Consider the following 26,555-nt stretch of genomic DNA (forward strand, 5'->3'; position numbering starts at 1 on the left):
ACTACATTTATATTTCTTAAAGGGCATTTTGATAAACACCTTACCGCTAATAGATGCCTCGTGCTTTTCCGCAGTTCAGTACAGTCACCATTTGAGAAAATCCTCTTTTCAATACTAAAAGACAAAAAAAAAAGACGTGATCCGAAATCTACTAATTTTTAATATTATATATATATATTCTTTACTGAAACAACTTTTACAAAATCCTTTAATATCTGGAAGTGTATTTTGACATTTACACACAAAACACAAACATCTTTTACAAAAGACGGACACTTATTAAAAAAAAAACTAAAAACATTTTATGAATAGTATTCTCTCAGCCAAAAATACATAAGCTGCTCTGCTAAAAATTAAAAGCGCTTTAGACTTAAATTACAAAGTTGAAGGGAAGACGTTAAAAAGTGTAATCTATTTAAAAATGTTTCTCTCTCTCTGTTTGGGGTAGAAAAAATAGTGACATCTTCAGTTAAAACAAACAAAAAACAAAACGCCCATTCGGTGGAATGACACGTCAAGTTATGTTAGCGTAGCTTAGCATATTTGTTATGTTGCCTCGCTCCCAGTGAAGCATTGAATGGCATGTTATCTCTATGTATATGTGTGTGTATGTTATACGTATGTGTACATAAATATGTACATATATGTATAACATTGCATAAAACTATTGTATATAATTCTCTGGTTTTAATGTAGCAGTGACAAGCTAGGCAGGCGGCAAAGCTAACATGCTAATGAACAAAACATGACTGTTTTGTTTTTTGTGTATAAAAGGCATTGAACAGCACCAAGTTGAGGTTAAAAAAGGAAGACTAAAAAGTACAAGTGTGTGTGTGTGTGTGTGTGTGTGTGTGTGTGTGTGTGTGAATGCAGTCAGATGTGAACTGGTGTATACTGACCCCAGACATGACATTGGGGGGAGGAAAAAATAAATTAAATCGTGGCCACAATATAGACAAAACGTGTGCACAAAATGTTCATTTGCGGCCACATTTAACTCATGAGTCACTGTATGATTGCCAGACCACCAGGTAAGCAAATGGAGTGCACCTTTTTCAATAGAGAATCACCGTAATGCAGTTCCTCACAAAGGTGTGCTCCATTTGTTTACCCAGACATCCAAGCCGGTCAAGGGAATGGTATCAAACCCACAATTGAGCATTTTGTGCGCATGCGATGTGAATGAAATGATTTGTTCCCAAGTCATGTGTGGGGCGCCTGCACGTTGATGATGTCATAGGCGTTGAATGGCGTGATGTGAAGACATATTCCTGCACTTAAACGTGAGGTCAATGAAATGAAACACTTTGCCGCCATTTTTCTTGGTGTTGTTACTTTCTGGTGGGGAGAATGAAAAATACTGCCCTTACCTCCGTTTGGGAAGAATAGAAAAAGTCATGAAAAAAAAAAAAAAGAGTCCCGAGTGGTCCTGCCGGTGAGGGCGGTTGGCGGTCACCCTCCCTCTACCTGGTGGGCTACTCCATGATGGCTCTGTAGATAACGGGTTCGATGTAATCGCCGCGGTAACGGGAGTTGATGACCCGCTGCCTCTTGGACTCCCGGATGATCTCCTTCCCCTCGAAGATGCCGTCGAAGCGCATGTCCGACGCTTTGGACTGCGCACAAAGATGAAAGGTCATATTATAAAATGGCCGAACCTCTACCCGGTCGCAATTTACAATTTGAAAATTCAGTCAACTTATCATCTGACAAAATATACATGATTAATCATGCCTATATTTACAGTTATAAATTGAGCCGTTGCTTTCTGTAGGCGTAAAAAGCAGGACTGAAAATGGATTTGACATTCTAGATCATCTTCAGCAAAAACTAGGCTGAACTTGAAATAGGCCTACTTCCTGTTTTCGCTCTTCTTTCAAATAAGAATGTTAAACAAAACAGCGCGCCGCCATCTTGCAGACACTCACCAGCCTGGACTTGACCCTCTTGGGCAGCTCCTCATCCAGCGAGTAGACGTCGTCTCGCTTGGCCGTCAGCTGCGAGCCGTCCTCAAACTCCACCTGCACGCGCACACGCCGGCTTCAGGACCTTATTTCAAATCCACAGTGCTGAATATGCACAATTTGATGATGATTCCGTTTCTGGTTTGGGCAAGATCAACATTGGCAAAAACGATGATAAACGCTTTCCAAAGCAAAATCGGAGAAAATAACTAGTTAATAATAACTAGATAGTTAGTTTGCAAAATGCCAAACTGTGATTTGATTGCAGCCTTAAAACTTTCCATCCCGCTTCCTGCGAAATGTGCAAAATGGAGTTGGCCCGACTGTGGTTGTCAGCGGCTCGTCGGTCGAAGCTGCAAAGGCGTTTTGTTTCCTACCAGGTACATCTGGACCACGCGGGACGCCACAAACTTGGCGCCATACACCAGGCCGTCCGTCCAGCGCACCTGCACCACTTCACCCTGGGGGGGCGGACCCAGTTGGGCGCAGTCTCGGCCCTGCCGGGTCAGACGGCACGAGTGCGCTTTGACGCTTTTGTTGCACTCAGGTGTGCGCGCACAATGCATGAAAAAGGAGAACCCACCACAATGTCCTCAGGGAAGAGGTTGTCGCTGAAAGAGCCGTCGTCAAAGTTGACCTGGTAGAAGGTTTCCTTGGAGAGTTGCACCACGTCGCATTGGTAGTAGCGGCCGTTCTTGTGCTTGCAGATCACTTTCTGGCCCACCGTCAGCTCCTGCATGGCCGCCTTGTTGCGCTGACACATGGCAAGGCAAAACACTTTTTTTTTTTCTTCCGAAAAACATGACTACTATCAAGAATGCACAGAACAAAACAAAAAACTACAAAAATACAACTCATTTTGAAAGTATACATCTTTTACTTGAAAATATTCAACTTTTATACTAATACTTTATCTTTTAATATTCCTTTTATCTAGGGAAAATATGAAAATTAAAAAAAAAATACCGTTTCTAGAAACTACACAAAGCTTTTATCTAAAAATCTACTTTATTTTTATAATATGACTACTTTATTATCAGTAGAAATTCTTCTCTTAAAAAAGAAATTTCTCAAAAAATTTAATTTTACATTCCACATATACTGATTTTTAATGTGGACAATTTTGACTATTCCTACGAATATACATTTTAATTGAGAAAAATCTACTTTATTGAAAAAAATACAACTTCTTAAAAATGGCTTTATTTGTATATGACGTATCTAGAAAAGATAAAAATGTCAAAATAAACAAAAATATTTCTTGAAAATATACGCCTTGATCCCCAAGAATGAACAGCTTTTTTTTTTTCTAGAAAAACAATTATATTCTTATAGTACAACTTTGTTTGTAAACATTTATACAAAAAACAGTTTTTAATCTTAATTTTTTTTTTAACCATCTTATACACACATAATGACTTAACTTGGGAAAAGAAAGTCACACCCCCCCCCCCCCCTAATGAATGCACAACTTTTCTAAAAATAAATAAATTAATACTACTACTTTATTCTCATAGTATGACATCCACAGCAGACTAAAGTCAAAAAAAGAAGCTGCGTGAGAGTTTACCTGGATGTGCGCAGGTCCTTTGTGCCGACAGCAAGTGACGTGCACGACAAAGGGCCAGTCGTCGGGCTGCATGAGAACGCCGGCGCCCTGCGCGCACGTCGGGTGGTAGGCGGTGGGGCAGCGCCCGTGCGAGCACTGCACGCAGCAGCCCGACGCTTTCTTCATGCGCTTCTTGCAGTAGTAACACTTCTGCAAACAGCATACACCACCACTTTGCACCCAAATACTCATTTTTTGTTGTTGTGTTGGGAGCTAAATTCTGCGTGGCCAACTGAAGCTTGTTTTTAAACTAATTTTGGAACAGGTGAAAAAAAATGCAACCACCTTCGATTGCGGGGGGGCGGGGTTACATTCCAGACCATCCCCATTCATGACAACTGCGATATAGAAATGCCCTACTGAAATACTCTCGAGGCACATTTTTATATAATTGATGGCACTTAAGTTTCTTTATTATGTATTCTTTATACCAGTTTGAATCTCTGCAGAGGGATGCCGCTCAGATCCACGGGACTTCTCTCCGTGATGTTGACGAAGCGAGCCTCCAGCACGGCCACCGCGCACAGGACGTGCACCCACCTGTCACAGCGAGCCCAACATGTTAGTGCACGTGTGGGGCAAGGCGACAACTTTTCAACAACCGACAAAGCACGAAGCAAACCTACTTGTTGTTGTTGGCCTTTTGCAGCGCGCCGCCCCGCAGACAGCACAAGCAGCAGTTCTGAAAGACACAAAAATATTTCAAACAATTAAATGCATCCATCTAGCTCGCATCCATATGCATTTTTGCACAGATTTTGTGTGTCGGTTACATATTTTTACGCTGGTGATAAACAACAGTTACAAATTTAAAAAAATCAACAAGCTTTTTGTTTGTCAGGGTGTGCACACTTTTTGGGCTTTTCTCGGGGGGAAAAAACATGACTATTGTTGCCGTTAAGGATTAAAAAAAAATGTCAAGTCTTCTAGGAAAAAAAAAATCTAAAATAATCTTTAAAAAATAACAACTTTATTCTTAAAAGATTAAAAAAAAATTTTTTTTTAACAGGACGTTTGAAAAAAAAAACAGGACTTTATTCTCACAACTGTATGACTACTTGAAAAAATATTTTAAAATGAGAGTTTTGGGGGGGGGGGAATAATAGGGCTTTTTATACTATTCCCGGAAAATGACAACTTTTTCCTGAAAATATAAAACTTAATCTTGAAAAAAACAAATTTCTATTAAAAAAAAAATCAATCTAAAAACATTACTTTATACCATTTAACTTTTCTCATAAAAATGTGCCAGTTTAATCTTCAAAAAGTAAAATTTTAGCTTGCAATTTTTATACTTTTATTTTAATTTAATTTTTTAAATACCTTTCTTCATTAAATTAAAAACAAACAAAAAAAAGTGAATTTAATAATAATAATGCTACTAATAATACATTTTAATAAAAACTTTTCATCAGTTTTTTTTTTTTAACTCATTAAGGCCCGGAGTGCATGAACACTCTTCTCCTTTTCAAGCCAGGAGAGCGGATACATCATTTTGTTTTGTTTTGACCAATTCTTGGTCTCTTAGCCGTTGAAATGCATCAAAATATACACAAGAGGGTGACGAGGGCCTCGTAGCATGTCCTGGAATTTTATTCGAGCATTTATGGCTGAGGCAGATTCGCGGGAGTTATGAAATAAATGACACGATTGACGCCGCGATTTGACGGCTTTGTAACGGAATGGACGACGAATAATTACTACTCGATCCCCCAAGGTTATTACAAGTGCGCTCCAGTGTTGAAGGTAAATATATCCGCAGATGCGACACAGTTGTTTGTTGATTTTTTCAAAAATAAATATTGACGGTTTATAATAATAAACTTAGGTTTGTATGAACGCCAAAGGTGTAAGCTCTGAAATGTTTTTGGAATTATGTTTCTATCTGGTTCAGGAGCTGAGATATCAATTATTTATAATACTATAATTGTATTATATTACATAAATTATTATTTATTAACACAATCATTTTACTGCGGCGGCGGATGTCCTAACCTCTGTCATGGCGTTGGCTTTGCAGCGGGCACACTTCCACTCCTTGCTGACGCTGGCAGGATCGACGCCATAACAACCTGGTTGGGACAACATGGCAAGAGGTGAGAGCGCGGCTGTCGGAAGGTTCGGCACGGTGGTGGCGCGACTGACTTGTGTGGACGCGGACGCTGCAGTGCGAGCAGCTGACCAGGAGGCTCGTCCCGTCCTCCTCCAGGCGAGGCGTCACCGGGGTCTCCTCGCACTCCGAGTCTTCCTCGGTGGTGGTGGCGAAACACGTCTCCGGGATCAGCGGCTTGGTGCGCATGTGCCCACCCCGCAGCATGACGGGCGCATTGGTGACACTCGCACCCGCTGTCTGGAAATGGGAGGAATGTTAGAGCTTTTTGCCATGACTGGTTTTCTAAATAAAAAAAATATATAATAAAAACACACACACAATACAATTATAGCTTTGTAAAATTCCAACATTGTTTCCAGTAATCTTAACATTTTTTTTAAGGAAAATAAAAATCATAAAACTTATTTGACTTGTTTATTCATCTAAAAAATGTTGGCTTTTCATCTGAAAATATTTTAAATCGTAAAATTTAAAAATCTGATATTTTTTAATATGTAGTAAGAAAATGTGTCTTATGATGTAATTTTTGTATCTGGAAAAAAAAAATCTGATTTTATTTTATCTTGGAAAAATATTGGTCTTTGAAATTGTACTTTTGTCTCTTATAATGTTACAGTATGACTTTTTACCTTGTTTTTTGTCTGTCTTGAAAGAAATACTACTTTATTCTCCAAATATTGAACCCCCCCCAAAAAACAACAAAAACAACAAAAAAACACAAAATTGTTAGGAGTTTTTTTTTCCTCACAAAAATATGTAGAATGAAAATAATGTGACTATTTTTATAAAATTGGTATTTAAATTTTGGATTAGTTTAAAAAATGTCACGCTCTTTCTTGAAAAAAAATCTGACATTTCACTTTTTTCTCTTGGAAAAAAAAAACTATTTTATTTTAAAAGTTTTTATCTTGCAAATTCTGACGAACAAAAATAATCAGATTTTGAGCTCAAAATTTTTTTTTTCTTTCTTGCTTTATGTTTGGAATATATTTTAATCTACTTAAATTTTTTATTCTGAAAAAATGTGACTCTCATCCCTTTGAAACACTCTATTCTCTTGATATTGTAACATTTTATTTCAAAATAAAGCATCAATACTAAATAAAAAAAAATTAATAATAAAAAAATATATATGTATATATATATATATATATATATATCAAAGGAAATGTTTCCCCCTCCTCCCCATAAAAAGCACCTAAGAGGAGGTTGCGGTTGAGGTGGACGTTGAGGCTGCGTCATACCTGCTGGTATGCGACGAAGAGCGAGCATACGGAGCAGTAGGGCGGCTTGGAGCCTGCCCTCTGGTTGTACTCGCGCTCCTTCTTTATGTTGGGGGGTCGATTCTGCCACAGGTGGGTCAGAGGCTTGGCCCATCCTTCCCCCTCCAGACCGCCCTCCCCTACAGGAGACGCCTCCTCTGGAGCTTCTAACACACACATGAGCACATCTGAGGACTCGAACCCGTGCACAAAACGTTTGCAGTCATTACGAGGGCGCACCTTCATCGCTGTGGCCGTCCTTGATGAGCGGGTGGTGCCCTGGCAGCTGACCCAGGTCATTTTGCTCCGCCTCACCTGGCGCTTCTTCTGGCCCCTGCTGGTCACAAGCGGTACTGTCATTTGACAGCCTTTTTTGCCAACTATCTTATACTTGGTGCTGATGTCATCTCATTCTGTGTCGGAAGATGTCTGCCTTTGCCGGGGCGTATGAAAAGGGATTTTTGCAATAGAGTGTATTTGTCACATCGTCAAGACTCACTTTGCTGCCGTCTTTGTTGCCCTCGCTGCCGTCTTCTTCGTCTTTGGGCACGGCGTCTTCCTCGGCATAGTCTCCTTTGGCGTAACTGTGCACGTGCAGGACATCGGCGGGGCTCAGCGTCCTCTGGAAAGCTTTGTGCGGAGACGCGCTGCCCGGCTCGGGATCCTCGCCGCCACCGTTCGGCTCAGGGTTCTGGCCGCCCGCCGCCACAGGGCACGGCGCCACCACCTGGCCTTCTGCAGGCTCTGGCATGTGGTTTGTGGTAGGGTTAGCCTCCTTTTCCTCCTCTTTTCTTGATGGACTTTCTTGTCTGTCAGGCTTTGCTTCGTCTTCCTCTCCTTTGACTTCTTTCTTTTGAGGCTTGGACTCCAATTTGACTGTCTGGTCTGAGGAATAAAGTAACATCCCGAATCAAATACTTGTTTTTGTTTTGCTTTTTATCAACAATTTTCCAACGAAATTACTTGTGTTTTGAAAGTGTGAAGAATTATTAAATTAATAAAAGCAATCTTATTTTCTTAATCTAAAAATAAATCATTTAAGTTTAATTTCATAATTGTTTGTCTTGCTCTTTTGTAACATACAAAATAAATATTTTCTGAAAGTGTGTATATAACAATAAAATCAAATAACTTTTTGATGTAAAAAAAAATGGTTTTAAATTAATTTGATCGAATTGAAAAATTATTATTTATTTATTTTATTTTATTTTAAACTCATTTTAACAAACAACATAAAAACAACATAAACAACAACATAAAAAAAAAATCTCATTTTTTTCCATTAAAAAACAAGAGACACACAAAACAAGACAAAGAATCTGACCAACAGTCTTGACCAAAGACCATCTAGCCAAGAGAAATAAAATTCGTCACAACACAAAAAACAAATGTCACAAATATAGCCAACAAACCCAGAGAAACCAAACTTTTTTTTTTTTAAATGAGTAAAAATTAAATGTATTTAATCTATTTTGTATATATGATAAAAAAAAAAGAAGAACATGTGCTAATTTTAAATTCTAATTTTTTCAACATTTATTCAAGTTATTCCCCGAAAGCTATGGTGCGCATTACCGTGCGTGTCTGGCTCGACTCGGATGGAAGACTCCATCTTGGCCCTCTTTGGCTCCGCCTCCTCTTGGGCCAACTCGCCTTTGATGTCGTCACCGGCGTCGAGCGGTCGCTTGGCGGCTATCTGAGCTTTAGGGCTGAGGCGCGGAGACGTCCGTCAAGATGTCGCCGGACGCCACCCGTCCACGTACGAGCTTACCTGGCGGCCGGGCGGTCGCGCTCGCCCGCGTCATCCTCATCGGGGGTCGGGCTTTCCTTGAGGAAGATGGCGGCCTCTGCAGTGGCCTTGGCGTGGTCAATGGGAGCGTTGTCCTTGCCAGCTTTCCAAAGCTTGTAACGCTCTGGCTGGAACTTGCGCACAAACACGTCCATGGAGATCTTCACCATGTCCTGACGGCACGAACACTGACAAGTGGAAGGGCGGTCAGACAGGAAGTCAGAAATGTGACAGGAAGACCAGTACAACACTTGAATCACAAGTTTATCGACTGCATTCATATAATATATCCACTAATCATTTGGTTGATTAGTGAGTGTATTGTATCAACGCAATATCAAATAAATCAGTGTTAGCTCGATTTTCTCAACATTCCACAATTATGGAAAATTATCAAATTAAATGATGTGAAATTAATCTATCTGAAAAATGAACTAATTGTTCTTATTTACTTTTTACATTGAACAAAATAAATAGCATTTTCAAATTAAAAAAATATTTTTATTTTTGTTTTATTAATTTGTGTAACTATTTTTTAAACATTTATTTAAAAATGATTAAAATGAAAAATAATTTAATTGAAATTTTAATGACTTTTTAGATCTAAGTTAAAAAAATTTTTTTTTACATTTCTCATTTTTAATTTAAAAAGTCAGGTAAATTAATTAAAAAAAAATCTTTAAATTTTAAAAGTTAATTGAAATTTGATGAATATTCAAACTTACTTTTATTATTACATTTATTTATTTGAATTTAATATGTTCTAAGTTCAAAGGACATTTTAAATTGTATTTTATTTCAACATTTTCTAATGTAAAAAAGTAATTAAAATCTTTGTTAAATAAAAACGAATTCCCATATTTAAAAAAACAAAAACAATTATTGCTTTATTTGAAATCAAGTAAAAAAATATTTTAAAAAACACTTTTTTTAAATTACACATTGATAATTTTTTGGTTTGCCAATAAAATAAAAATGTAATAAAAAAATAGTATTTTGTGTGAAAGCTGGCATACCAGAGTGGCTTGTTTGCCATAGTCAATCCAGCGCTGCGTGGCAAAGTTGGTGGACTCGGCGCAGTTGAAGCCGTGGTTGAATCCGGCGTGATAGCTGAACGGGAAGGTGACAATGAACTGTCCCGCTTCCTGCGTCACCTGCACGATTAACGCCAAGCGTTACCAAACCAGTTGAGCAACGGAACATACCGGAGGGAATTCCATCGTTTGGGTTTCATGTTGCATGTGAACTGTAAAGTGAAAGCGAGCGTCACCTTTTCAAAGGGAATTCCGTACTTCTTGAGGATGGACGGCGAGATCAAGGTCATCTTGTGGCGCAAAAAGGCCTCGCAGCTTTGAGCGTTGCCGGGAAAGAAACCTAAACGCAAACACGTCACAGTAACACCTTCCTCTTCAACAAAAAAGATGAAGAGAAAGCACGTACCCTTGGCAAGACGCTCCAATCTCCTCCCATGTTCCGGCGGGACGGCGTACCTGGAACAAAAGATGTCAAATATATAGCTCATTATTAAGCATGGTTTAAAATTTGATCGTAACTTTGACGTCTGAAGCCGTAGCATTTTGCTTTGCTGTCGACTGAAAATGTCATCACAGTGGCAAGCCGAGCCCTTCGGCACAGTGATGTTATTTTCAGTCAGCAAGTGACAAAATGGCCACCCCCACATGGATAAAATGGCTGGACTTTTCTGCTTGATTAAATATTGCACAAACACAATATTAATTTACATATTACTGTAAAAAAAAAAAAAATTGTTACTCGAATTCTCCTTTCTGGATCCGTGGGAAAGGGACTAAGGGTAAGATATCTCGATACCAAAGTGGAAGTTTTTTTTTCTGTATTTTGGGGAATGGGATGGTGAGGCTTTTTTTGTGAGGCTACTCATGATAGACATCCATACATCCATTTTTTGAACCGCTCAGACATGTCTACCAAAATGTCATGTAGCCAAGTCAAACCTGCCCTGGGGGATACATTTCCAAAATAAATCTTTAGTTCATCATGGAAGGACATATGGAAATTGCCTACATAACCCTAAAATGCTTTTCCGGTATGTTTTTTTTTTAGACTTTTTTTTTTTTTTAACTAAGTCTGCTCATGTCTACCAAACTGCATGTTCCTAAGTCGAACTGGTGCCAGGGGCTGAATTTTCCAAAACAAAAAAATACAGGGGAGCGAGTGAGCATACCAGGACTTGGGCTCTCCAAAGTGCAAGTAGTTGATGCTGTATAGGTCCATGTCCTCTGTGTGCCAGGCAAAGGCGGCCTTCCACATGCCAAAGTAAAGATAAGGCGTGTTGACTCCTTTAATCTTCACGCCGCTCTCGTTCTCCACCGTGTCCAAGATGGTGTTGAGGCGGCCGATGTTCCACTCGCTCACGTCCTGCGATCCCAAAAATTGCTCAGCAAGTCCGTGACCCGGTCCGCGGTCCGATCCCTGGCTACTCACCGGGTCGTAGAGACTCCCGCTGACGTCGGCTCCGTAGAGCGGCGGATTGAACGTCAGATTCTTCCAGAACTTGCGCTCCAGCTCGTCAAAGTCCACATAGCGCGGATGACAGAACCTGGAAAATGGTAAACCTTACACCATCATGTATATCCAAGTGCAATAGTATTTATTTTATACACGTCTGTATAAATAGTACATATTATCAGCTACTCCACTCTCTACTCTAGTATGTGAAAGTTTAACCTACTTGTCCATGTTGGAGGTCTTGCGGAACTCTTGCACGGTCATGGGCTTCTTCTGGATGTTGTACTGCGTGAAGAGGCCCGACTGGCCCGTCACCACCTGCTGGATGGGAGCGGGAATGACCAGCTCGTCCATGTCGTCGTACGTCTTCCGTGGCCTCCAGCCTTTGGGAGGGATCACCTGCATCGGGAAACATGTCAGTAGGACCTTCGCCAGGCGAAGCCACAAGGCCGCTCTGCGTACCTTGGCCATCCCGGCTCGGTGCGCTCCCTGAGACTCCATATAGGCCACGTAGCGGCAGAAGTCTCGGAAGTCCTCCGCAGATGGCGTGAACGTCATGATCCTGCAGGCCGCACTCTGGGGGGCCGAGTCGCCACTCATCGTGGGACGTCTTCTTTCTGCTGGAAGCTGGAAAATATACCATTTGTGAGTTTTTCCAAACACAAGGCTGTCGATTGGCTGATGATTTTTGTATGTATTTTTTTTTTTTGCTTTGATGTGCTAGCAAAAGTTGTAGCAAAAACATTTTTTTTTCTTTACCATATATCTAATGATGTCATTACGATCTTTTTATTTATTTATTAAGCTTTGTAAAGCGCTTTGGGCACCATAGGCATAGTTAAAGCACTATGTATGTGCACTCCAATCTACCACTTATTTATTTTGATTTATTAGTACAATGTACTGCAGAGTACAACTTTTCATATTAAGGATACATTACAATTTTTGTATACATTTTTTTGGGGGGGGGGGGGGTGCTGGAACGGATTAATGGTATTTCCATTCATTACAATGAGGAATGACGATTTAAGATGAGTTTTTTGCATTACAAGCGTAGATTGGGAGCAAATTAAACTCGCATCTTTGACGTTATAGAGGGCTATTAGCGTTGTAAATAGGGCACAGACATGTAATCCGCCAATATTTTAGTTTTTTTTACACATTTCAACATGAATGAAGAATTAAAACAAGCACAACTGAAAGAGTTTATGATTATGCTATAAAAACAGCAATGGCATTTGTCAAATGAGAGCCTGTTCAAAAACCTAGTTCAGTGTGCCATTCGTAACCTCAAAGCGTTACCAGTCAGTGCCGTCGTAAACCAATCTTATTTTTTTAAATAGAAAGTGGTTACTGTTATGGACAGAAGTGCCTAGAAGGCTAATTAGAACGCTGAAATATGATGAAGTGAATAAACGTAAACTTGGTGTCGCTAAAAACCCACTACAGTATATTGCAACCAAACCGTCCAATCGCAAACCAGCCCGCCTACTTGAGCGAGCCAGTTATACTCATGCCGGCCTCCGATTGGCTGAAGGGCGTGTCTGTCACCGACTGTGGCCCAGTGACAGCAAAGCTCCTCGGCAAAATATTTTGCTAGCTAAACATGCTAACGGATGAGGACAGCGCGCTTCGCGTTGAGGGAATAAAAATCAACTCGGAAGTCAAAAGACACCTAGACTACTTGAAGCAATACAAAGTGTGGGATAAAAACTCGTCCGCGTATGAAAAGTTGACATTTTACAGGGGAAGAAGAGTCGCAGTGTGAGCGCACTGAAAACTGACAGCTGCCCTCGCTTAGCAAGTTAGCACAACTAGCAAACAGCTTGTTGCTTGCCTTCTCTCTACGCTGCAAAACTTGCTTTTGCTCAGACTTTTCCGTGCGAAAAGCTCACGCGAAAGCGTCCTAAATTACTTACGTGCAAAGCAACGCGGACGTGTCGCTCGGCCTCGGAAGCCGCGAGTTAGCGGTGTAGAAAGAGAGACGTGAAGTCCGGGTAGAAAAGACGGTCCTCCATTACGGCGGTGACGCATGCCCAGTGTGGGTTTGTTTACATGGAGCAAGAGGGAGGGGCTTCCTGGTCTGACAACCAATCAGAAGGCTCCCGTTTTGTTTGGTTTTCTAATACGCAAATAATGCAGTTAATTAAGAGTTTTACGTGCACCAAAATAATCAAATTAGTATTATAAAGCAAACTAAATTATATATAAAAAATAATCATCTTTTCTTGACATGTGCATGCATTCACATTAAATTTGACCTCTGCATGTGAGTCCCAACACAGGTATGTGCAGGCTATGACTACGATCATAAATAATAATGATATACAGCACAGTATTGTACGTATAGCGTCCTATGCAATGGTCAGTGCATTTAGGCACCGACAAATAAAAATGGAAGTAAATAAAAATGAAATGGAATGAGGAGCCTCAAGGTTTTCAAGTCCTTTTATTTGCATCATTTTTTATTTAAAAATAGAGAGGAGATCACATATGCGAGACAACATAAAATATGTAGAGATTTATTGAACTTTATGTATCTTGCCTCATCCACAGATGACTGAAGCACTTCCATTTGTCCACCCACCCCCAAAAAATCTCTAAGCCACACAAACTATATTTTCTCATCTTTGGAGTGACACATATCCTCTGTTTTATTATTATATCTTTCCAAAATCCCAATATCTCAGGGCATGCTCCTTGTCGACTCAGCCACGGCTCACGTGCAAGTAACAGGAAGTGCAACCGCAGTGGCTCAACATCCTGTTGAACATTTTCGGAGCCATAAAGTTTGTGTTTGATCCGTTTGTTTGAAGTGCTCCATGGTCAAAAAGTTAGGAGCCCCCTCACCTGTCCCCTCGAAATAAAAGTAACATTAGAGTATCATCATGTCTATGGTAGAAAAACAAAGTAGCAGCAGGTGAGTTTTAATAATAATAACAATAATCATGATCATAATATGTGGGAGCGTGTTGAAAAAGACATGTCCTCAGCAGTGCTTATAGAAAGTGAAAAGATTAAGACGTGATAGAAAATCATTTGTACAGGAGCAACGAAGGGGCAACGGGTGTTCAGGGGCCCGGGAGGGTTCGCCGAGAGTCGGGAGTCAGTCCCCCATCCTTCCCCGATTGGCAGTCACCTGATCGTGCTTGGAGCAAAGTCAGCTGCTTGTCAATGTGCTGTTATGTTGCATAGTGATCAAAGCTTCCCAGGTACTCCAGGGCGGCCCGGTAGCACAGCTGGTACTGGTCCTGAAGACATCAAACATAATCAATAAGTCAAAAGGCTTCAAGTTGTTCACTGCCAGTCTAAGTTGAAGTTTACTCATAGCTACACATTTTACTGCACCTTACTGAGCCAACAGAATTAGCTTTTCCTGCTCACTACTACTTTTTTTGTGGACTTTTTAGTCAACTGTAGTCCAGTACAATATACAGCAGCCTCTTTTTAGTGATTGGGGAGTAGGGAACGAGTACACAAAGGTTACCTCGGTCTGCACCATGGCCGGCCGCTGAGTCCTGAGGGTCTTGACCGTGTGGAAGATGTCGACGGCGCCCTCGTACCTCATCCTCTCCAGGACGATGCTCAGCGTGATAAACACGCCGCTGCGCCCCACACCGGCGCTGGTGGTCGGGCACACAGTATTAGTGCAACCAATCACAGGCCAGCTACTAACTAACTGACTGACTGACTAGCTAACAAAATGTTTGGCTGACTAACTTACCAACTGTATAACCAGACTAGACTACTAACCAAGTAAGTAAGTAATTTTTATTTATACCTTTCACAGACAAAAAGTGCTTGACTGATTAAAAAAACCAATCAAATAAAAAATACAAGTAAAACAAAATAAAGGTAAAACTATTATTTATTATTATTATTATTTAAATAATTTACTATGTAAGCAACTAAAATGACTAAGTGACTGACTGAATAACTGACTACCTACATAGTCAGTCACATTCTAAATAGCTAGCTAACGGACTAATTAGCTGACTAACTCACTAACTATACTCAACTTTATTTATGTAGCACTTGAAAACAACCATACTAACTAACTAACTAATTGAAATTATTGAATAACAAGCTGACTAATTAATTCACTGACTAACTAACTGACTAGCAGACAAAATGACTAACTAGCCGACCAATTAACTGCTTGCCTGACTCACTAACAAACTAAATGACTAATAGACAAAATGACTGACAAAACAAAATTACGAACTAGCTGACTAGTAGACAAAATGACTAACAGACTGATTGACAGACAGACAGACTGACTGACTAACCAATGATCTAAAATGACTGACCAACTGACTAACTATCTAACCAAGTTAAGTGTCCCTTAATGTCGCGATGGATGTCCATGGAGCGCTCACCTGCAGTGCACAGTGATGGGTCCGTCTTGGCCGAATTGTTCCTTGGTTTTGTGGACTTGTCCGATGAAGTCGATGAAGCCTTCTCCGTTTTTAGGAACTCCCTGCTCGGGCCAGTCGCTGAACTGAAACTGCCTGATAGTCCTTGACTGGCCATCCTGTCAAACAAACAAGGGTCAATTCCGACTTACGGCTACGGTGCGGCTAGTGCAATGATGGCAAACGATTGGTCGCCACCTACCCTGGCGTCAGTCACTTTGAACTCCCTTAGGATGTACTGCGGCATGTTGTACTCGGCCATGGGGTCCACTACAAAGTACTGGTAACGGGCTGAGCGCTCAGCGGGCCAGTACTGATGGCACTTTTCCTGCATTGGAGGCATGGGCTGATATTAGATTCTGACGCTATGATAACTGTGAGCAAAAATATTGTGGCATCACCGTATTAAAATTACAGCTCTAAAATGGGTAAAAAGAACCATTGAACCCAATCTAGTTTACGTTGCACTACATTTCAAATGTCCTCCATTTATGTTTTACCCGTCCCATCTCGCGCAGTTTGGTGAGCATGACAACAATGGTGGAGTTGTGTTCCCACAGCATCCTCCAGAAGTCCTCCGTGGTTTCCGCCAAGGGGCCCTGGGAGGCGAGGTAGGCTCTCTGCATCCTGGTGAAGCAAACGCAAAGCCGGCCAGTTACAGCCGAGTGCCACCGGGGGGCACTGTAGACACGCAGGACGAGCGGACTGGCCTGTATCCGTCGATGAAGCTGGCGTTGATGTAGTCGGAGCCTTCCACGCCTCTGATGGGCTGCAGAGACACGCGGCTCGACTCGAAAGGCATGATGTTCACCAGGCGGTTCTTGAACTTGTTGCACGGCAGGTTGGCACTGATGAAACGCGAGGTATGTGCTTTGGAGTTGGCCAACTTCTGCATACACACACAGACATACACATGCATACATTTGGTGGCTTAGCTGGGTATGTGAAAATAATTAAATGAAAGAAAACACATTTATTGATATAAACATATTACGCAGACGAATATTATTTAGGGTCCACATTTTGGAACATTTTGCTTGTTTATGATTTACTTAGCACGCATTAACATTTTATATAATACATATATGAATAATATATCGTCGCTGCTATGTGAAAAACACTTATGTCCATTTTTTTCTTTAAAAAAAAGTTTTGGGGATTAAACTGAATGCAGACATAACAAAAACGTTTTAAAAAAATAGACATAAATGTTCACATAGCAGCGACGATATTGTATAAAATATCATATTTAACATCGGAAAACTGATTAGCCCGATTCATTAGATACACCTCCCGAAAACCTTTAAGATGCATCACAGTGCTCACTGTTGGTAAAATTCCGTCCAAATTTCAACCAATACTGACCTTAAACTCCAGCTCCATGGCGGTGACGGTCTCCCCAGGTGGCACGTGGCTGAGCTTGTGTATGTGCGCGTAGAGGTTTCGGGCTGCCACCTCTGTGTTTCCGCACACGGCGGCCTCCAGCAGGGCCTCGTGGATGAAGACGTATTGGTCTTCAGTCTGGACCATGTAGTTCCTTTGGGCCCTCATGCAGGTAACGTGTCCGTACACGTCCACCGAGTGCTCGTGCTTCATGCGCTCCAGCATGGCGTCGATCACCATGAAGCAGCCCGTGCGGCCGACCCCCGCGCTAGAAACGTGTCAACACATGCTATCAGGCTAAGCTAGCATGCCAAATTATGACATCACACAATGTTGTAGTGTTTTGGTGCTTGTGTTGTGGTCTGATTGACTCCCGTCCACGAGATTATTAAGTCGAGAACCAGGAAAAACTACACAACGCTGTGATGCTAGCATATGATGCTATTAAACAATATTACGCAATTGTGCTTTCTCGCGTGTTTACCTGCAGTGGACCACCATGGGTCCGGCGTCAGGGGGATTACAGGCTTTGACCCTGCGCAGGAAGGCCAGCGTGGGGGTGGGATATTCAGGCACGCCGTGGTCGGGCCAGGCCATGAACTGGAACTGCCGCACCTCCCTCCTCTCGCTCGAACCGTTCTAGAGCAAACATGACACATACATCAAATATGATGTACATGCGACGCAAGCGGTGCTATATCGACATTAAACGTGACGTAAATGCAAGCTACTCCCTTTCAACCCGTTCATGTTCATCATCCACTCTTTTTGATGTATAACTCTCTCCCCTCCCTTAAAAGTACAGGTCCTTGCGTACAACAATATTGCATTTAATGTGATGTACAATGAGATGCATAGAAATGTGGTGTCTGGACACTAAGTATGATGTAAAATAGGTACATTACAGGTTAATGTGGTACATAAGGGTGTATACAATAAATGTGATGTAAATTAATAATGTAAATAAAATACGTTAATGTAATATTGGTATATTAGGGGTGTATAGAAATTATATATGTTGTAAAATTGCTACATTGTATAAACACTAAATATGATGTAAATATGGTGCATAAAAGATGTATGACAATGTGGTACGTAAAGGTGTATACATTAACTCATTCAATCCCAGCCATTTTCACTGAAGCAATCCCCTTTGCTCCCGGCTGTTTTACTGGATTTTGACTGATTTTTCAAGGCCCACAGAATATTGTGTTCTATTGCTATAAAAACATGGAACATGGAAAAGAAAGATTAGAAACTCTTCTTTCATCAGGAAAAAAAGTAGATTTCTATGTTTCCGTTTTGCAGCAATTAGCATTAGAATATAGCTGTTTCATCATTATTCACAAATCTGCTTAGAAATGTGGGAAATCAGCTTGTTTGCAACATGGCCCTGGTTGATCTCTTCTACTCTGCTGCCACCTGCTGGCCTCTTTTGTAATAACTACCATTGCTTCAACCGTTTTGTGCAGTTGAGAGGCTGCATCAAACCTTCTGTATGCTCTAAAAACGTATCAATAAGTCTTTGAGACACTTAAAACATTTCAAATAGAACGTATTTATACGTTTCTGGGAGCAAATGAGTTAAATTATGACTGTAAACTACATTAGTGGTATATGAATATGATATAAATATGGTACATGTATAGAGGTACATTAGAGGTGTATGAGATTAAAAATGTTACATTAGAGGTGTATGGACAATTGGACATTAACTCATTCACTTCCAGTCCAGTTAAAATGGATCTTTGACGTCAGTAGTCGTCAATGGCAGTTAATGTGGATGCATTTGTGGTATATAACTTTATATATGATTGAGTTAATGATAAGTATGATACACTAGCCTGACCTTGTAGAGTGCAAAGGTGCGTACGCTGTAGGTGGCCAACTCCACAGTGTCCAACATGGTCACCTGGATCATGCCGTAGGTTTCAGTACCACGGCTGGGCCAGTATTGGTCGCACTTCACCTGCAGAGACACACACATGAACATCCTCCTCTTCCTCATAATCCTCATCGCAGTCGTACCCGCGACTTCTCCTCCAGGCGCGTCATCATGACGATAGTTGAGGTGCGCTGCTCCCACACGAGCCTCCAGAAGTCTCCAAGGGTGTCGGGCAGCGGTCCCTGCGTGGCGATGTAGGCGTTCTGCTTCCTGTAGCCGTCCACGTAGTTGGCGTTGATGTAGTCGCTGCCGGGAACTCCTGCCATGAGACCGCATTGGAATCAAATCAGCAGGGTCGAAAACCGCAAAGCGAGAGGTCGGTTGGTGCTCACCGTCCACGGGTGTGAGGAGGACTCTGGTGTGGTCGTAAGCGATGACGTTGGCGTAGCGATTCTTTGGCTTGTTGATCTCCATGTTGGAATGTTCCCATGTGAATTGCTGACCGGGGTCAACGGACTGAAGGGAGACACGTAAATGTTGCCTTGATTACACGTATCCATCCCAAAAGTTATTTGGATTCACGCCAATAAAAATCGTAATGTGATATTGCAATACTAACAATTCACATACATATAAATTAGGGGTGTCAAGATGAGTGCGTTCATTTTGAGTTAATTTAAAGTTCCTTTAACACCACTCTTTTTTTTAACGTGCGATTAATGACCTTACTTGGAAAGCCTGTACTGGGGGATTCCTTTCGCAACACAGCAGGCACGTCCATGTCAAAATTTAGCAGTAATACATTTAATAATTAATAATGCATATACTTGTGGGTTCAAGTTGTATTTTACATTTTTTTTAAATGTGCAGAATTTCACAAGTTACTTCATGTTAAAGATTAGACAGCTCTTGTGAAAAGAAAAATGCACTGAGCTGTCGCTGTCTTACAAATGCAATTATGCCACCTAGTGGCAGAAAAGTGACCTCAACAGAAATCAATATCACACTCGTTTTTTTTACAGTACAGGACATCTTTTTAATTTTAACACAATTTTATGAATGATTATGAAATTACTGTTTTAATGACTAAAATATGCAGCCATATTTATATTAATGTAAAAACATTTTCCACTTAAAAAAATATTTTTATTGTACATTTAGAAGAAATTAAAAATTTCCGATTAATCGTGAGTTAACTATTGAAGTCATGCGTTTAATTAAGATTAAAAACTTTAATCGCCTGACACCCCTAATATAAATACAAAACCATTCAAACTCCCAAAATTGTTTGAGCGTTGCATAAGATTTGGTCAATAAATTTTGACGTATTTGTACTTCAATTAGTGCGTGTATGCGAGTGTGTGTGCATACTACCTCGTACTCCTGCGAGAAGCGCAGGCCGTCGTTGGCCTTGAGTCGATCGATGTGGTCGGCCAGGTCGCAAGCGGCGATGGGAGGATGTTCTCTCATTCCTAGTGGAGAGACCACAAACGAGGTGAAGAAAAAACTTGAGCTCACACAGACACACCCAAACAAATACATACACTAAAGCAAAGCCGGCCCAAGGCATATGCTCATTAAGCACCTGCCTAGGGACCCCTGATGAGAAATTTGGTGGAAAACATGCTTGTAATATCAGTAAAACATGAGGGAAATTTTTGGTCCAGATTTTCTGCAAAATGAAAAGAAAAAATCTAATAGACCCAAAAATGTATGTGGCGGGCCGAATATGGCCCTCAAGCCTTCCGTTTGACACAACGGCATAGATGTTGTTCATCATAAGAGATAAATCAAAATATTGACCTCAAAAGTATCAAAATTAAACTTTGCTGAGGTCCCTAGAGACACATGGGCCAGCTCTGGGTGAGGCGAATGACAACTAACTTGGTGTAGTTGGACAACTGAGGGTGCTGCCACCTGTTGGGAGGAGGAGAAAACGTCACAAATGGTTCAGTGAACTGGAAGTGGTGTAAGGTGTGGATTTTGTGTTTTGCACACACGATAGCTTGCCAATCAAAATCAACAGTGTGAACGTGTGTTTTTGTGCGTTCGCATGTGTGCGTGCCTTGCGTCTGATAGTTGAGCCTCCTCATCTCCACGGGGTCGGCCGAGTGGGCCAGCAGTGAGTCCTTCACGCCTGCCATATGCTCGTCTTTGGACGACAGAGACGTTCGCTTCCTGGTGGAAAAAGACCAACAGAGCATTGAATAAAGTAGCATTGGAAAGGTAGCACTTGAATATCACTGAACAATGTGGTATTGAATAAAGTGGACCTGATAATGATAATGTACTTGGGAAAAGTGGTATTGCATGAAATTACGAGTACTAAAAAAGTAGCATCGGAAAAGTAGCTTCGAATGAAGTAGCATTGAAAAAGCATCAGTGAATAATGAAATTTGAAAATATAGCTTAGTATAAAGCATTGAAAGAATAGTGATTGAGAAAGTAGCGTTTAAAAAGTAGCTTTGAATAAATGACATTCAATAATGTACTTTGAAAAAGTATCATTGGTAGCGGAAAAGCAGCGGTGAATATCAGCATTCAGAATAAATAAGGTTAACATTGAATCATGTAGGTTTGATTATTGAAGTACTGAAAAAAATGCATTGATAAGGTAGCAATGAGTAAAGTAACATTATAAACGTCGCATTTAAACAGTAGTAGTGAATGATGATAATAATAAATAATATTAATATTAATAATAATAATAATAATAATAATAATAATAATAATAATAATAATAAAGTAATTTGAAAAGAGTTTGTAAAAAAAATTAAATAAAGCATTGAATAAAATACCATTGAATAAATCCAATCTATTTTCTATACCGCCTATCTTATCAGGATGCATTTATTAACATAAAATTAAAAAAGCGACATTGCAAAAGTAACACTAAATAAAGTTCCGTAGTAAAAAGAGTACAAGGGGATTGTTAAAAAAAAAAGCGCTCGCTCACCTTTCCTGTTTGCTGCATCCAGAGAGAGAGAGAGAGAGAGAGAGAGAGAGAGAGAGAGAGAGAGAGATAGAGAGAGAGAGAGAGAGATAGAGAGAAGAAAAGCAGCAGGCAGAGAAAGAGTTCAAAGGTCAAGAACATGACATTCAATGCAAACGCTAACTTATATCAAAAAGAGGAGCGCTGCAGTCGTGTGCAATTCAGTGTCACTGACCTCTTGAATAGTAGAATGGCGATGACGATGATGACGATGAGGATGACGGCCAGCACGGGTCCCATCACCCAAAGCATCTCGGGATCCTCGGAGTGGCGCGCCATCCCGCTGTGGAGCTTCACCAGGATGGCGTCCGAGAACGGGCTGGCCGCCAGCGTCCTCTGCTACAAATGGGCCAGACGTCAAATGTGAACATTTAGCATAAAACTGGAAAAACGCAAGACGATGTAACAGTTTATGTTCTTGTCTTTTTTCTCTCGCCACACTAGTTGCGGCATTCTTTTCTTTGTGTGCTTTTTTTTTTGCAATGGAGACTCTTACAGACTCGCGGTCCGTCAACTCGGCCAGCACGAAGAATCGGTACTGCTGTTGCCCTGGCAACGCCTTGTTGCGGAAGTCGTGGTACACGTGATCGTCGCCCAGCGTGAACACCTCAGGAAGCGAGTCCAGCTTGGCCGCCACGTACGGCCGCAAGAAGTCGCTCTCGAGTTGCCTCCTCTTCCTCCGGGCGTCATCCTCCCCTTCCAGGAGCTATACAAAAGATTAAAAAACAAAACAAAAACTTTATCATGATTGATGGGATCCAATGTCGACAGTTTTTTTTTTTATTGTCTCATTGAACAAGTTATGAGAATTTATGAGGCTTAAAGGGGAAGTCACCCCCACCCAAAAAAATGTATTGACAATAATATATGTTCTATGCAGCCGAAATATGGTATTTTGGTTAATATTGCGTTAGTGGAATATGAGTTAAGCAGCAAAATCCAGCCGTTTTTTATCTATTTTAGGGGGTGGCCATTTTTACCACTTGCTGTCGACTGAAGATGACATCAATGTAACAACCAATCACAGTGCAGCTTTAGTAACAGGTGAGCTCTAATTGGTTGCTGCCTGAGCCCTAAGCAACATTGATGTCATCTTCAGTCGACAGCAAGTGGCAAAATGGCCGCACCCTGAGATGGATAAAAATGGCTGGATTTTGCTTCATAATTCATATTCCAAAAATGACTAGTGAGGTTACATATAACAAAATATTGTCAATAAATGTTTAAGGTTGACTTCCACTTTAAAGAACCCCGTACTTCATCTTATTTTTGGCAACTGAGGTAAAACAAGGTGTGTATAATAAGCATTTGTTAGTGTCTATATTGTTTGAACTTATCAAGAGTATACTTAAATTAATTTACTTTTCCTCTGTTTTGTTTTTGTCCAATGTCTAAATCTATCTAGCAACATATGCTAGTTACCTTAGCTTTTTTTTTTTTTAACCTCCACCAAGCTCAAGTGGCATTGTTTTGGTTGCCATTTGTTACAACATTAGTCTTACCATATTTAGATCAAATGTTGAGCCTTTGTGTGCTTTTAGGGCCACCGTACTTCACCATGTTTTGACAAGTGAGCTAAAACAAGACACAGGTCATACACTTACCTCTTGGAGGTCCATGTCTTCAGGGTTCTCCCACCTCAGGGATGCTGGGGTGACCGGAACCACCACAACATAGAACCACCTGTACATTTGTAACGTACGTCATAATGTACCTTAGCGATGGAGATGAAAATATCTGAACATGTTGAATATTCAGGACAGCACACACCTGAACGGGGTTTCCGACGGAACCCGAGGCAGCCGCAGCATGACTTTCCCGCCCTCCTCCATGTCCTGCGGATACTCTGAAGGTTTGTTCAGGAGCAGGTCAGGAGCGGTCCGAATGGAGACCTGCTGTTGCAGGCCGCCGGCGCTGTTCCCGCGGCTCATTAGCACAAAGGAGTATTCGGTGTCGGGTGTGAGCTGTGTGATGAGCTTCCTCTTGAGTTCGCCGCGCACCTCCACGCTCTGCTGGTTGTAGAGGATCTGCCGGAGATGATGGCATCGCCGCGATGATGACATTGCTGCCGCTACTATACTTCGATTGGAGACTTCCTACCTTAAGGGGCACCTCGGACTCGAAGATCTCAGGAACGTCCCAGGTCAGCAGCACGGACGTTTTCGTCACTGCCTTCACACCAAAGTTCTTGGTGAATACTGAGGGAACAACAGAAGGATTGATGATTTATTTTAATTTGACAAAAGTTCATTTTGTTGTTTCTTAGCTCCAGTTACTTCAGCGGCTGGGTGTGGTCAAAAACAAAGTCAAAAACCAAGCTAAGAACCAAGTCACAAACCTAGTCGAGAACCAGTCAAAAACCAGGTCGAAAATCAAGTCAAGAACCCAGTCAAGAACCTGCCAAAAATCAAGTTAAACATGAAGTCAAGAATGAGTCATGGGGCAAGTCAAGTCAAGTTAAGAACCAGTCAAGAACCAGATTAAAACCCAATCAAACCTGATCATTCAAGTACTCAATCAAGAACCAGGAATTTAATAAGTCAAGAACCCTGTCAAAGATCAAGTCAAAAAGTGCCAGTCAAGAACCAAGTCAAGAACCAAGTCAAAAACCAGTCACATACCCAGTCAAAATCCAGTCAAGAACCAGGTAAAAATCCAATCAAGAACCAGGTCACAAACCAGTCACGAACCTAGTCAAGAACTAGTCAAAAATCCAGTGAAGAACCAGGTCACAAACCAGTCAAGTACCAGTCTATACCAAAGTCAAAAAGTGCCAGTCAAGAATCAAGTCAAGAACCACGTTAAGAAAAAAGTCAAAAAACAGTCACGTACCCAGTCAAAATCTAGTCAAGAACCAGATAAAAATCCAATCAAAAACCAGGTCAGAGCCAAGTCAAGAACCAGTTAAGAATTAAGCCAAACACAGTCAGGAACCTAGTCAAGAACCATTCAGTTACCAAGTCACAACCAAGACAAAAACCATGTCAAGATCTCCATTGTAAGGTCGAACAGTGTGAGGGTTAAGTTGTGCCGACCTGGCATTGCGGTGGACATGGTCCTGCTCTGAATGCTGGGGCTGAGCGGTCCGCCGCCCTTTGCGGTGAAGGCCTGCACGCGGATGTCGTAGGTGGTGTCAGGCCGCAGGCCGTTCAGGCTCATGTGCGTTTCCGCGGTGGCGTCGGAGCTCTCGTTCTGGCTGTTGATGTCACGGTAAACCACCACGTACTTGACGATCTTCCCGTTGCGCTCGGCCAACGGGGGCGGCTCCCATGCCAGCCGGGTGGAAGTGGCGGTCAGGCCCACCACGCTCAGGTTGAGAGGGTAACTGGCGGGCGTGTCCTCGGGGGTGTTGATCTCCTTCACGTACTCTTCGCCGCTGCCCGCTCGGTTCTTGGCGCACAGTTTGAAGATATAGGCGGCCCCTTTGTGGAGGCCGGTGACGGTGAAGTGGTCGTCGGTCTTGTGGAAGTCTCTGACGGCGAAGGCGTCCTCCTCGGCCCGCTTGTACTGCAGCCGGTAGCCCATGTGCTCGCCCACCATCTCCTTGGGCGGCTGCCATTGGATCAGCGCCGTGTTGCCGATGGTAGTGCTGATCATCATGGTGGGCTTGCCGGGAACTGTAAACACAAAATAAGATAGTGACGTTGGATGACCCTCAATATAATGATAAGATGTTTACATGTTTGTAAACAATCAGGATAAGTGAGTGACTACTGACCTGAAATTAAACCGAAACAAAAACTTGCTATTTTGGGGGCTGTGCTACCAAATATACACCCAAAGTTGTTGTTTTTTGTTGTTTTTTAAAGATTTTTGATACTTTTCTCAATGGCTCTGCAGGGTTTCTTTACTAACGCCCCGACTTTTGCTAACGCACCTGCCCCCGTGGTGGTGACCAGCCGGGCCTTGCTGTGGGCGCCATCTCCCTTGGTGGTGTACGCCGCCACCGTCAGCGAGTAGGTAGTCTCCGGCAGCAGGCCCGTCAAGATGGCTTCCTGTTGGGAAAGGGATCAAAAACTCTTTGAGAACTGGTTCTCAGTTTTGTTTTTTTATTCTTACGAGAAATGTTTGCTTTAAAAGAGCTAACCTTGAGAACTAAGTTGAATACGCAATTTGCAGCACTAATTGTTTTACTTATCTGATTAGAATTGCTAAGAGAAGGAATCAGCCGATAAGCGGTATCAATAATGTAATCATAATCATAATTCTTTTAAATCAATTAAAAACATCACTGGACACCACCAGGAATTCAAAATGGAGGAAATGCCAGAAGAGCTGTTTATCCACCAGACAGGTGAACGACATCACACTGAAAACGTAAAGGTTAAAAAAAGAATGAAAAAAAAAAAAGTAATTTTTTGTTTGTAGAGGTCCAGTGAATGCAGGTGTGTTGAAAGAGGAGGCAGGTGAGGTCACAGTAAGATGGCAGCCGGCGTTGGAGCAGAACGTTCTGCCGGTGGTCTCGGCCGGTGTTTTGTTTTGTTCACCCGGAGGAGCGTCGCAGCCGATTTGCAGCTTTCCCGTCTCATCCCGGCCAGCCGCGAAATCCGAGGCGTTCCGATGCAAGCCGTGCGGCTGCCGTGGGTGTCTCTCCGGGGACCTGTCTCACGGCCTCAGCCTGATAAGTTTAGCGGCGCCCCCTGGCTGTGCTGATGT

General features: G+C 41.7%; 2 protein-coding genes across 9 annotated transcripts in view; both read right to left on the reverse strand.

Annotated features, from left to right (window-relative positions):
* Positions 1-140: 140 nt before the first annotated feature.
* Positions 141-13,259, reverse strand: kdm4aa (lysine (K)-specific demethylase 4A, genome duplicate a). 2 transcript variants are annotated; one of them, XM_086089084.1, is made up of 22 exons: positions 13,144-13,259; positions 11,687-11,851; positions 11,448-11,623; positions 11,201-11,315; positions 10,941-11,134; positions 10,178-10,227; positions 10,008-10,111; positions 9,754-9,891; positions 8,720-8,925; positions 8,524-8,657; positions 7,448-7,833; positions 7,189-7,282; positions 6,931-7,115; positions 5,719-5,923; positions 5,569-5,645; positions 4,200-4,255; positions 4,005-4,113; positions 3,535-3,723; positions 2,548-2,718; positions 2,342-2,461; positions 1,929-2,021; positions 141-1,616 (listed from the first exon to the last, which is right to left on the reverse strand). In XM_086089084.1, the coding sequence occupies exons 2-22, from the start codon at positions 11,822-11,824 to the stop codon at positions 1,476-1,478; spliced, it is 3,081 nt and encodes a 1,026-aa protein (XP_085945210.1). In that variant the 5' UTR covers positions 11,825-11,851; positions 13,144-13,259; the 3' UTR covers positions 141-1,475. The 2 variants fall into 2 exon arrangements, with proteins under 2 accessions (XP_085945210.1, XP_085945209.1); XM_086089083.1 differs by having other exon boundaries at positions 7,189-7,285.
* Positions 13,260-13,654: 395 nt separating this feature from the next.
* Positions 13,655-26,555, reverse strand: part of ptprfa (protein tyrosine phosphatase receptor type Fa) — a 40,975-nt gene continuing 28,074 nt past the window's right edge. For 3 of the 7 annotated variants that reach the window (XM_086088580.1, XM_086088579.1, XM_086088576.1), the window contains 21 exons: positions 25,777-25,894; positions 24,935-25,516; positions 24,000-24,097; positions 23,670-23,926; positions 23,504-23,582; positions 22,396-22,605; positions 22,075-22,238; positions 20,973-21,085; positions 20,792-20,824; positions 20,282-20,379; positions 19,300-19,423; positions 19,051-19,226; positions 18,872-18,991; positions 17,507-17,661; positions 17,005-17,290; positions 16,350-16,528; positions 16,140-16,266; positions 15,842-15,967; positions 15,604-15,758; positions 14,712-14,847; positions 13,655-14,475 (listed from right to left, as the gene is read on the reverse strand). In XM_086088580.1, the coding sequence (XP_085944706.1) occupies positions 14,407-14,475; positions 14,712-14,847; positions 15,604-15,758; positions 15,842-15,967; positions 16,140-16,266; positions 16,350-16,528; positions 17,005-17,290; positions 17,507-17,661; positions 18,872-18,991; positions 19,051-19,226; positions 19,300-19,423; positions 20,282-20,379; positions 20,792-20,824; positions 20,973-21,085; positions 22,075-22,238; positions 22,396-22,605; positions 23,504-23,582; positions 23,670-23,926; positions 24,000-24,097; positions 24,935-25,516; positions 25,777-25,894 (3,405 nt within the window). In that variant the 3' untranslated portion in view covers positions 13,655-14,406. Of the gene's footprint in view, positions 14,476-14,700; positions 14,848-15,603; positions 15,759-15,841; positions 15,968-16,139; positions 16,267-16,349; positions 16,529-17,004; positions 17,291-17,506; positions 17,662-18,871; positions 18,992-19,050; positions 19,227-19,299; positions 19,424-20,281; positions 20,380-20,791; positions 20,825-20,972; positions 21,086-22,074; positions 22,239-22,395; positions 22,606-23,503; positions 23,583-23,669; positions 23,927-23,999; positions 24,098-24,934; positions 25,517-25,776; positions 25,895-26,555 lie in introns of all 7 variants that reach the window. The other 4 variants (XM_086088578.1, XM_086088574.1, XM_086088577.1 and 1 more) reach the window with 4 other exon arrangements.

This window comes from Leptonotus elevatus, chromosome 11 (genome assembly GCF_054856555.1).
Source record: "Leptonotus elevatus isolate MCC_2025b chromosome 11, RoL_Lele_1.0, whole genome shotgun sequence".
Lineage (NCBI taxonomy): Eukaryota > Metazoa > Chordata > Actinopteri > Syngnathiformes > Syngnathidae > Leptonotus > Leptonotus elevatus.

Excerpts from the sequence above, each read along its gene's own strand:
- kdm4aa (XM_086089083.1), bottom strand. The coding sequence starts at position 11,824 with ATGAGTGGCGACTCGGCCCCCCAGAGTGCGGCCTGCAGGATCATGACG. Across the intron at positions 7,286-7,447 it reads GCAACAAAGACGGCAGCAAA|CAGGGGCCAGAAGAAGCGCC; the intron begins GTGAGTCTTGAC and ends GCTTGTGACCAG. Across the intron at positions 4,114-4,199 it reads CAAAAGGCCAACAACAACAA|GTGGGTGCACGTCCTGTGCG; the intron begins GTAGGTTTGCTT and ends TCGCTGTGACAG.